Genomic DNA, 12,302 nt, shown 5'->3' on the forward strand with positions numbered 1-12,302 from the left:
TGTTAGACAAGAGGGTTAAAGATAATTGATGTTGCCAGGAAGGTTTGTTCTCTTGCTACATAATTTCAGCATCATGCAAAATCAGTTCAGTACTGTGTGAAACAAAACACAACAAATATATTTTAAAAAAGGGACAAAAAACAAGACCTCTTCATGTATTTAAAACCTTTACCTATAATGTAGGAAAGTGAACAAGGGGTTTAATTCATGCTTGTTTTATTTCACATGTGCTAAAAAACACATAACATTCTTGGCGATTTACGTTGTCTGTTCTCATAGTAGTATAATATCAACTTGTGCTTTCCCAGAGTGCATCAGTGCACAGGGATATGCTGGTGTTGTGCAGGTGTTCAGACAGTGGAGAAAGTGGGTCATGCTGGGCTCTCGCAGGCACACTGCAGTGCTCCGCCGTACGCCACCACATGAAGACGATGTGTATCTTTCATCACAGAACTGTTGTGTGAGAGTTTGTCCTGGTATCATTATTAAATCAGCATCATGATAGTTGTAGTGATGAGACATACAGTATGTTGTTGGCTCTCAGTTTGATTATCCATTTTCCTCCGATACAATGGGACTTGCATAATGGTTTGGGTTACGCAGGTGAGGGATTGGTTGTCTTGTGGTCCGTTGATGACAGAAATGTACAAACAGATCTGTTACTGAGCATCTATGTCACATGAAAGCCAGCTGGGTGCAGTGGGTCAGGTCACGCTGTTCACCTTAAAGTGATGCACAAAAATAGAAACTCATTAAAAGCATTTTTTCCCCCTCACTAATCCTTTGCAGATTTCCCCCTTTTGACAGCTCATTAACCGAAACCCCTGCATGTCATTCTGTTTTTGACGGTTATTAACAGATGAAACGCCTGTCTGCTGTAGTCTGTTCAAAGTTGGTGAATTTAAGATTAACCTGGAAATGAATCATATCTTCTTAATATTTTAAAATTAGCAGTTAGCAGTCAATAACAGTGTGTACATCCGTTCCTGTTCTGTACCTGCAAGTCAATAATTCCTGTTTATAAGTTAATCACCATTTCATCTGTTTTTGAATGTTACTGTCAGCACACCTCACCGCTGATGGATGAATGTCTGGTTGCTCCATTTGAGGAGGACAAACCGCTGACCTGGATATTGGGTGGAGATTTAAAGCGGGAACAAATTTACCCTCTCATACTATCTTTATAGACACACTTAAACCCATTTAATACTGGGTGGCAGATTGCCCTGCTGGTCCTGCGCAGGAGCATGTGACAGTCTATAGAAGAACTTCACCAGATGGTCTCTCAAAGAGGGGCCATGCTGTCCAGCTCACAGGGTTGAGGACAAAGGTCCTGTCCCCGTTTTTTTTGGGAAGAATAATCCTTTTAAAATACCCCTGCAGCAAAGCGTAATGCTTTTTTTTTTTTTTTAAAGTAAGTATTGTTGGTGCAACAAGGTTGATGCAACAATAATAGAGTCAGACTCACTCGACAGTGACACAAAAATACAGAGATACAGAGAGAATTATAATGAATATGACAAAATTTGATACCAGAAGGATGATTAAGTCCTTTTGTTAAAATAATGTAAAAAAGAAAAAGATGTGATTCTCTGTCATTTACACACTTTGGCTCGTAAAAGTGAACTTTGTTGCCATTAATAGGAGTATGTGGTGATAGCCTGGGCAGAAAAAACATCCTATCATCATGAAGAAGATTTTAGTTTATAAGGACATCATCCAGCTCAGATAAAGAAATGCAAAACAGAAATCAATTTGCAGAAATGTACAACTCTGTTTGTGGCTGTGGCTGTGTGTATCTGTGTATCAAAGTGGTCTGGCGGAGAGTGAATAGACAGTTTTTTGAGCCATAAAGCAACACAGTTTAATAACAGGACGACCACCTCTCCCCCTGATGTGGTGCAGGCTGTAATCCTGTGCGTGGGAGCGCCCTAAATACATGCCTCAGCACCTTTATTTCTATTTATTATCAATATTAATAATGAAACCTACACATTGACAAATAGCCCACAGACAACACAGATTGGTATTGTGTGGATGGCGGCTCAGCTAGTGTTGGCACAGTGTAATTAAGAAAATCAAGAGTAAACGGGATGATTAAAATGGAAATAAACACATGGTCGCCTCTGAAACTAATTTAATTCAAAATAATCTGAAGGTCAGATCATCATGTGACCAGATAGGGAGGCTTTAGGAGGAACACTATATGTTCTTGAGCTGATGCTGGCAGGAAATGTAACAGCAAATCAGGATATTACAGAAGGTAAACTAATGAATTGGATTTCAGTATTATATGATATAGCTTGCTATGGCAAGTGAGACTGTTAGGATTTGTTTACCATACTGTATGTAGCAATGTATACTGTATATTCAGGGTGTGTTGGTCTATTTTGTTTTGTTGTGTTTAAAAAAATCTGTTTCTATTATATTTTTGAAATTGTTATTAAAGTCAGAAAGAAGAAATTGAAACACAGAAAATAAACCAAATGAAAATGTGAGTGTAAAGTGTGCTGATAATAAAATGCCGTCAATCTTGATCACAAATCCCTTTTTCAAACAGAATAAAGTTAAACTGGGTTTGAGTATTTTTTGTTTTGAACAGCATAGTATCACAGAGACTGTTTTACATTCAGAGTTCTGCAATGTTAAAGCAGTGACGTTACAATAACCAAGAAAATCATCTGAGGTCTGGACTTTGAGACACACTGGCTGAGGTTTTCTGAGTGAACAGTTTCAGACTGCTGACCGCGATGGAGGAGGCTGCCTACTTCCAGTCAATGCTCATTGATAATTCAATGAGTATTTTATAATTTGAGTGTTTGTCAGTGTGGACAGTTGGTACTTTACCTTGTTGTCTTGTGATTAACTACAACTGTAGTAGTTGTTAGGAGGAAGGAACCTCTCTGCCCTCTAGTGGTAAAACATGTTTGTGAACATGTTTTTCAGTGTCCTCAGGCTGACAGGTGTAAAAGCAGCTGGTAAAGACACATGTATCTGTACAATGAATGGATCTTCTGTTTAAGTTATTAGCTTCTGCTTAAAAGCTCTCAGGACATCAGTTGGCCAGATAAGTGATCAAGAATATACAGCTTTATTTTGTGACCTAGTTCCGCACCCTCAATGATTTCTCTTGCATTATTGCACGAAAAAAATATATCATATTAAAAAGTATGTTTACTGAAACTGGAAATAAATAGAAAAATAAATAAAAAGTGAAATGTGAAAGCCTTTTATCTGCAGTAATTATCCATCCCATTTAAAATAATACTAACTGGCAGAAGAGATATTTTGCTTAGAAACACCTCAATGTAAAAATGATCTATTAGGAGCAAAAGTCCTGCATTCAAGTTTTAAGTAAAACTACAGTATTATCAGCAAAATAATACTTAAGTATAAAAGTGTTAAAAGTACTCATTTGTCAACAGAATGACCCTCATCAGAGTGTAACAGAATTATTATTAAAGGAGTTTTATGACATTGAACATTGTTGATATTGTATGATAGATGTATGATATATGACATTGTTTGTTATGCTGTCCTGTCTTAATGGCTGTATGTTCTGTCATGTCCACTGTTGTTTAGCAGTCTTGTCTTATGTCTTTTGTTTTGTTATATTGCACCAATAAAGAAAAAAAAGTAGTAACTATTGATAATAACATAAAAGATAGTAATTTGAGGCAATGAGTTGTTTATTTAGTATTTGCACCTTTAAAAAGAGTTTGATAAGTTTTATGAGTAAAAGCCTACCTGCAAAATAACTAATCGAATAAATGAAGTGTAGTAGAAAATATTATATTTCCCTCTGAAATGTAGAGAATTGGAGATATAAAGTAGGTTTAAATGGAAATACTTATAGTGCTTGAATTTGTTACTTTCCACCTCTGTGATATACTGAGCCCTCATTGATATGTTACAGTATTTGTTAAGAATAAATATTGTCTTATTAAAGCTAACAGCACTGTAATAAATTCTGGAAAAATATCCAACCTTCAAATCCCTGCTCAACAACAACTCATCCTGAGCATATCTGTCCCTCTTACCATCCATTACATTGCGATTTACTATGACCTTTGGTTGATTTGTCTGCATTACTCTGTGCAAATGTGCTCTGTATTGCAATTGTGTTTCTTCTAAGTTCCACAAAACTTTCATGCATGTTATTCTATCCATCATAGTGAAGACTATACTTATATCATCATATATTCTATATACTTTATTATACTTTATTATTCAAAGCTGATTACTGACTATGTCCTGACCTGCTGGACCTCTTTTCAAATGCACCACTGCACAACTGCAAACAGCTTGCGCCACATAGTCAAATAGTGGGTTATATACTTCTCCACTGTGAAGTGCTGTTTCCGTGCCACGTATTGCTCAATACACTCTCAAAGTCCTTACTTCAAGGGCACCACGTAACCTTGCTGTACATACTCTGTGGATTTTATATTATTTCAACTCTATTATGTCATTCTTGCATGTAAATCGACTTGTACTACATATGTTTTTATATTTTGTTAATAATAACTTTATTCAGGACGAAGATAAGACTTGTGTTAAGAGCTGGCTTCCGTTTTCTTGCGGTTCAAGTCTGTCTCAATCATTATCTTTCTATCACTTTCAACTTCTGCCTTCTGTTACTTTGACCCCAAAGCAGAGCCGCACCCTTATTTATGATAGGCGAGCGGCCTTCCTTCTTTACATGACTGACACTCCGTCCAGCCAATCAGCTTCTTCTACAGGCGAGTAGGCGGGACTTCCCGTACAGTAGTACTCGCTTGAGAGTGCAGTGGAAACCGCGTTAAAGTTGAGACAGTTTAGGCGGAATCCGGTGTCAAAGTGTACATTTACACGGATTTGTTTCTCCAGACTGCTGATATCGACTTGTGGAGATGAAGGGGAAAGAGCGATCGCCGGTGAAGAAACGCTCTCGGGTGCTCGATGATAGCAGAGACCGAGGAGGAAGCAGCAAGAAGACCGGAGTGCTGACGGTTGGCAGCAACAACGGCAACGGCTCAGTTTCCAGCGGCGCTTCGTCCAGGAGAAGTTTACACGGTGACAAAAGAGATATGAGGGATTCAGACGGACATACTTCATCCAGTCGGACAAGTAGCGGTTACGACTACGGAGCTGTGTCGGGGAGCAAGCCGCACGGTGGCGCTGACGTCGCCGCGGAAACATCCAGGTCCGGTTCACGCAGTGACCCGCGGCCTCCGGCGAGCCATGAAAGTGAGTACAAGACTCTCAAAATAAGTGAACTGGGCTCCCAGCTCAACGACGAGGATATAGAGGACGGACTGTTTCACGAGTTCAAGAAGTTTGGTGACGTCAGTGTTAAAATAAGTCGAGAAAACGACATGCGGGTGGCGTATGTGAACTTCAGGAGGCCCGACGACGCCCGGGCGGCCAAACACGCCCGCGGAAAGCTGGTGCTGTACGACCGGCCTCTGAAAATCGAGACAGTTTACATGAACAGACGTAGAAGTCGCTCCCCTGTTTCAAAAGACAATTTCTCCTCAGGACACAGGCATCTCCACTCTCAGAGACCTCTCTCTCCCACTGGTTTGGGCTACAGAGACTACCGGCTACAGCAGCTGGCGCTGGGCCGTCTCCCCCCTCCTCCACCGCCTCACCTCAGAGACCTGGAAGGAGACAGAGATTTTTCTATGTACGATGCCAGGAATCGGCCCCCGTTCATCCCTGAATGTGCTGTTTTCCGTGATGAGGACCTGATGACCCCTGAGGACGACCAGAGGGCAAACAGGACTTTGTTTCTTGGCAATCTGGACGTCAGTGTGACAGAGAGTGACCTGCGGCGGGCGTTTGACAGGTTTGGGGTGATAACGGAGGTGGACATAAAGCGAGCAGTACGTGGCCAGAGCAACACCTATGGATTCATCAAGTTTGAAAATCTTGACATGGCTCACCGTGCCAAAGTGGCGATGTCAGGGAAAGTAGTTGGACACAACCCGATTAAAATCGGCTATGGTAAACCTACACCCACAACCAGGCTGTGGGTGGGGGGCCTTGGACCCTGGGTGCCACTTGCTGCGCTGGCCAAAGAGTTTGACCGCTTCGGCACCATCAGGAATATAGACTACAGGAAAGGTGAGGCGTGGGCTTACATTCAGTATGAAAGCCTGGATGCTGCTCAGGCTGCGTGTACTCACATGCGAGGCTTCCCTCTCGGTGGCCCTGACAGGAGACTCAGAGTGGACTTTGCGGACACAGAGCACCGCTACCAGCAGCAGCAGCAGTACATGCAGCTCCCTCTCCCTCTGCCGCACTATGACTTAGTCCCTGAGCCCTTTTCTCACCGCCTTAATGACTCTGTGAGAGTGAGAGAGAGGTCCCCGCCACTTCGCTACAGAGAACGGGATCTCTACTCCAGCGCTGAATGGTCTGGCCTGGGTGTCCACGACAGGATGCGAGGAGCTGGATTTGAACCCATAGATCGCCTGGAGAGGCATTCCCGTGAGACCTGGTCAATAGAACGTGAGCGGGAGCTGCAAAGCAGAGATCTAAGCCGCAAAAGGAGACATTATTTGGATGACGGGTGGCGGCTGGATCGCTCACCTGACAGCAGTGACTATGGTCTGCGCCGCCATGGCAGCTCATTAGAGCGCAGCCCTGGAGGGAGCAGCCGAGATGGGGGACGTTATAGTGACCCTGAACGCTTGCCTCGCTCTGGCAGAACCTCTCCTGCCAGAGAGCGCCAGAACAGCCACGACACTGGCTTTGGAGACAAGAGAAGAAGAACACTTAGCCCAACTGTGCCAGGCTCCTGCTCCGAGAAGGACCGCAAACGCAAAACCAGTGACTCAAGTAAGAGCCCAGCAAGGAGGGAGGATCGCCCAGAGCATCCCTCCTCAAACTCCTCTTCCTCCAAGTCCGGCCAGCAGTCTAAGCAGGGCGCTGGAGGACAGAGACTGAGTCAGGCCTGGCAGGGCGTCCTCCTGCTAAAGAATAGCAGCTTCCCCACATCACTGCACCTGCTGGAGGGGGACATGGCGGTGGCCACCAGTCTGCTGGTGGAGGGCTCCAAAGGAGGCCAAGTGTCCCAGCTGAAGATCAGCCAGCGCCTGCGCCTGGACCAGCCCAAGCTGGAAGAAGTTTCTCGTCGCATCAAGGCCGCTGGCTCCAGTGGATACTGCATCCTCCTGGCCGTGCCGGGAAAATCTGAGGACGGAGGGGCTCAGGACGCCAGTAACTCCACCGAGAGACCGCTGAAGAACCTGGTGTCCTACCTGAAGCAGAAGGAGGCGGCGGGCATCATCAGCCTCCCTGTGGGGGGCAGCCGTGACAAGGACCACGGAGGAGTCCTTCACGCTTTCCCCCCATGTGAGTTCTCTCAGCAGTTCGTGGATGCCTCTGCCAAAGCCTTTGCCAAATCAGAGGACGATTACATGGTGATGGTCATTATCAGAGGAGCATCATGAAAAAAAAAAATTATAAATGTCTCTTTTCACACATGTGAACTGTTGTACTGTGAGTTGTAAAATCAGAGAAGTAATGGTAACAAAGCAGAATAAGAAGCAGTGACAGGGTTCTGATTTTAAGTTCCCTCTCGTGCCTAGTGGCTCGTATTTCATCCTGTTGAAGGTGTATTGAAATTAAAGTCAGATTGAATGAGATACATTTTGATAAGTTTGATTCTGCCCTCTGCTATTCAGTTATCAGATAAATGTACATTACTTGAAGGGTACTTTGCTGAAAGCTACAGTTCTGTGAATCAATACTATATGTTGCCTTATCTCATTTACAAAAGAAACACAATTCATTTATACCCTTTCATTCATTTCCTGCCTTTAAAACAGAGAATTTAAGGTCCACAACAGCCTTCATTTAACCTGTTCAGGTCAGTCTCATTGACTTTGTAGTACTGTTGCAATGTTTGTACAGCTGGGCTACAAAAGACATCCAACTCATGTACATAGAAATTCTGTCTTGATTTAAGGAAATATATCTATTTGCTATAAAGCTTTACCCATTGCTCATACATAGACATATTCCAGATGTGCATCTGTATTACTTTGTGCTGACCAAGTAAAGATCTTGAACACTTCTTTATTCAGACTTTCAGTATGACAGCTTTCCTATTTTTGGCCAATCCTGCTTAAAGCAAAATTGTAAAAAAAAATCATTTCTGTAGACATCAATCTTTTTGGTATCTCCACAGACTATTTTTTCACGATTTATTCTTAAGATATGTTAAAATACACTCAGAAGAGCATTAAGGGTTATAGTATAATGACTTACATTAATGTCAATGCTCCTTTTTTAGCCACATCTGCAGGTTATGTGACATTGTAAGGTGAAATGAATGCAGTTTTCCTGTTTGTTTTCTCTAAGCACTGGTATCCATATGTAGTGGGTGGACACAAGCAGGAAGCACCTGTACATTACAATGTAGTTCAATACAATAACCTTATAAAAAATACTACCGCTGTACGTTCTTACAGACAGGTTTTTCATTTCTAAGCCATGGTTTGAGTGTGTTGTCTTGGACCGCCTTATATAGGGCTACAGCTTATATTCATCTTCCTTTTTTTTTTTTTCTTCAGAAAATCATCATATTTTTTCCAAGAGGACATTTTCAAGCCAAAGTTGACATCTTTAAATTGCATTTTTTGTCCTACCAGCAATCCAAAACCCAGAAATATTTAGTTTACTATGATGTAAGACAAGGAAACACAGAAAATCTTCACATTTGAGAACCTGGATTCATCAAAATGTGAAGCAGTTTTGCTCAAAAATTCACAGAAATGATTGATTGACTATCAAAATCGTTGCAGGATAATGCTCTCTTGGTCGACTAATCAACTAATTGACTTCTTGTTTCAGCTCTAATATTATTAGCGGGATATTGAATTAACTCCTCTTGTTCTCAACAAGACTAAAATATTACCATCTTCAAAAATATAGTATGTATTGAACTGCATTATATTATACAGGGTTGCTTTTATTGTATCCACCCCTCTACATCACATACAATTTGGTTGATTGAACTTTTTTTTTTTTTTCATTTTTTCTGTGTTATAATCCACTAATTACAAGTTCTACCCCAGACAAAGCATGTACTGTTTTTTTAAAAAAAGATGATGTAACCTATAAATTAAGAGCTATCTGTATGCCATGCACATCTTTTATAACTTATCAGGAGTCTATTATTAGAAAATGTTGCTATACCATCAGTGGACTTGTGTGATGAAAACCTCTGAGAGGAGCAGCTCTGCACTGGCCTAACACGCCTTCCTCTGAAAGGACTGTTAATGATTGTTTTTCATGCTTTTGATTTGAGTACTGTGTTTCAAATGGAGAAAAAAAAAAGATTTGTGCTGTATACTCAGGATATCTGGAGAGAGAAATGGAGAACATCAATGGGCCTAAGAAGTATACCTAACTGTGCGACATGCACTTCATAGATTTTGTCTCAATAAATTTACTCTTTCGTGGGAAACACGAGTGCCTCGGAAGACAACTTTTGTGACCTTTTCTGTTCTTGGAATTGTCTATCAAACTCTAAAGGCTTTGTCGCTTTGACAGTGGGAGCCTTCCCAGCAGAGAGGAGAGCAAAGTGTGAGATCAAGGGAAGAAAAGCCGCTCACTCAGTTCTGTGTTTCCATGTTGTTGATCATCATTTGTTGAATGACCTCTTTGTGAAGAGCTTTTCATGTGACCTTCATTCAGATTGATATTTGGCCGTACTATAATACTTTTTTCAGTCCGCCTGCAAAAGGCAAAATCTAGAGTCACGGTGTCTCTTCAGATATGTGGCTTTATTCCTCAGTCGCCTCTGGCCTGTGTGTCCGGAGGTGTGGTCTGGTTCATCACTCGCCACATCAAGCTCTGCCAAAAGATCACCGGGGGGTCGTCGGATGGAGACGACGCTCTCGGCGGAGGCTCAGCAGTGTTTCGAAGGCCCCGGTCTTCTTTCTCATCTGTCGCGAAAGGTGTTGGCTCAGCGCCTGCGCCAGCTTGAGAAGGAGCAGTGTTCATTTGTGTAGTTGCTTATTGTTCTTGCTTTGGAGTTTTGAAGAAGAAGCTCTGTGTCTAGGGCCAGACTTCATACACTTCTCATCCTGTGTCGGAGGAGAGGTTGAAACAGCATCTTCTTTTATTTTGCCGTAAATTGGAAAGGAAGTACAACAGAGGAGAGAAAAGATTGCCAGAGTCTAATCTTTAGTTGATACCATGATCTGATTTACATGCTTTTGTAAAGATTCTGTGCCAAACTGAGAGCAAAGTGAAGAGTGTCCTGCTGTCATTGAGTCAGAATCTGCTGCAGGATGTATATCATCAGGACAGTGCTGCTCCTGCTCGTCACTGCTTCTGGGTTCATCTCCGAGCAAAGAGGGACCTGAGTAGCTTCACTGCAGCCTCCAGGTGTTCACATGGTGCCACGGCTGGGACTCGAGGTTTCCTGGGGCTGTGAGGTGTAACAGGTTTTAGTCTCACTCTGGCCGCACCAGCTCCTGTTCCACAGGTAACGTATGGAGATGGCCTAAACAGCTGACTTGGGTACGTATTAATATGTTGAACATACTAGGTCCAACTCAAAAACTGGTAAAACTCAATAGTGCTGGAGTAAACACCAAACTGATGCATAGAACGCAGTTTATGTGGAGAAGTTTTGAGGTTGTAGTTTGTTTAAAAAAAAAAATCCTGTTGCATTTCTGTCATTACTGGAGAAGATCTACCTAAAAGTACTGTTGCTTTTTGTTGATACGACTTCCCTCTGGTATATTTTGGTGAGATTTTTGGGACTTTTCTCACCAAATTACAAACATTTTTGCAGTCTTGGTCACAAATGTTCCAGTAATTCAGTCAGAAACTACTGTTAATCAAAACAGCTGCAAGACTGAGTCATAGTCAGTGGTCAAAGAAGTATGAAGATCCTTTACTGATGTGAAACAACACCAGAGTGTAAAAGTGCTCTGTTACAAGTAAAAGTCCTGTATTCAAACTTTTATGTAACTAAAAATGTAGAAATATTAGCAGCAAAATTTATTTAAAGCTTCAAATATTTTATACATATATATATATATATATATATTAGATATATAATTGATTATTTTTATAGATGCATGAACACAAGCAGCATTTTATGTCATAGCTGGTTGAGGTGGAGCAGATTTTGGTGTATTAACTTAATATACTGGTGAGTAGTTGAATAGCAATATTTTATAAACTGATGTTAATTTTTAAAATCTCCGTCTGCAAAGGAACTTGTAACTATAGCTGTCACATAACTGTGGAGGAAAAAATAAACAAAACAATTATATTTCCTTCTGAAATGTAGTGACTTAAAAGTATAAAGTAGCATAAAATAGTTAAAGTACCTCAACATTGTATTTAGTTATCTTCCACCTCTAGTGACAGCTTGATGTCAGTCAGCAGTATATATAAATATAATGTGGTTAATTATAAAATACGATGACATTATAAGCCAAACATGGGAAAACTCTATTAATAAACAAGTTCAAGTAGAAGAAGCTAAATATCATATTTCTTGCAGTTGCAGAGCATCTGTACTCAGTATATATATAATCCAACTTCCCTAAATGTACGACAATTATATAATAGTGAATACAATATGCTAATTTATTAATATAACAAACTAACATAAGTCAAAACTTTTTTACCTTTTGAAAGTTTTTTCTGAATCTTCTGGACTTAAAAGTGCCTGAACATGTTTTGAATATGAGTTGGTCATAATTAAAAATGTTGAGTATTTCAGGTGATCTCTTCAACATGGAGACAAAGAAGAAAGAAAACTCTTCTCCTGTTTGTCTTCTTAGAAAAGACTCACATGTTCAGTTCCTGCAGTTTGTCTGATTGACCTCTTTAGAGCTTTAATGAACTCTGAAGTTATGAGTTCACATTAAATAACTGTTTGAAGGCATTCTTCAGATGAGGGAAACCATGCTCTGGTGAGTATACAATTTAAATTTGCTTTTAAAGTATTTGCACTTTTGATACCTACAGTATCTCATATTAATTAATGTCACTTGTGTTTGATCTATTCTTGAATAAAAGCAGCTCTTCTTGAAATACCTGCTGATTTCATGTCTTTCTTCGTGACATACATCCTCTTTCAATGACTGTGTGAAAGTGCTTATAGATTTTGAAAGGAAGGATGCATTTGAGTGGTCTGTTCTGGGTTTTCAGTCCTCTAGAGGGCAGAGTTGGATCCAGCAATATAAAAACTGCAGGAGAACATGAACAGAACACGTGTTGGACGTGTTAGGAAATGATATAGTATCAGTGTTCTTCAGGTCAAGTAATGTGATAAGCTTATC

The 12,302-nt window shown here is 40.9% G+C and overlaps 2 protein-coding genes across 2 annotated transcripts in view; both read left to right on the plus strand.

Annotated features, from left to right (window-relative positions):
* cse1l (CSE1 chromosome segregation 1-like (yeast)) overlaps positions 1 to 12,302 on the plus strand; it is a 287,251-nt gene that overhangs the window by 143,406 nt on the left and 131,543 nt on the right. The window lies entirely within an intron of this gene.
* Positions 4,712 to 9,476, plus strand: LOC122980161 (RNA-binding protein 15-like). Its single transcript, XM_044347919.1, has one exon. The coding sequence runs from the start codon at positions 4,893 to 4,895 to the stop codon at positions 7,437 to 7,439; it is 2,547 nt and encodes an 848-aa protein (XP_044203854.1). The 5' UTR covers positions 4,712 to 4,892; the 3' UTR covers positions 7,440 to 9,476.

This window comes from Thunnus albacares, chromosome 4, assembly GCF_914725855.1.
Source record: "Thunnus albacares chromosome 4, fThuAlb1.1, whole genome shotgun sequence".
Classification (NCBI taxonomy): Eukaryota; Metazoa; Chordata; class Actinopteri; order Scombriformes; family Scombridae; genus Thunnus; species Thunnus albacares.

What these genes read in the sequence shown, in the direction of transcription:
- LOC122980161 (XM_044347919.1), top strand. Translation starts at nt 4,893, where the DNA reads ATGAAGGGGAAAGAGCGATCGCCGGTGAAGAAACGCTCTCGGGTGCTC.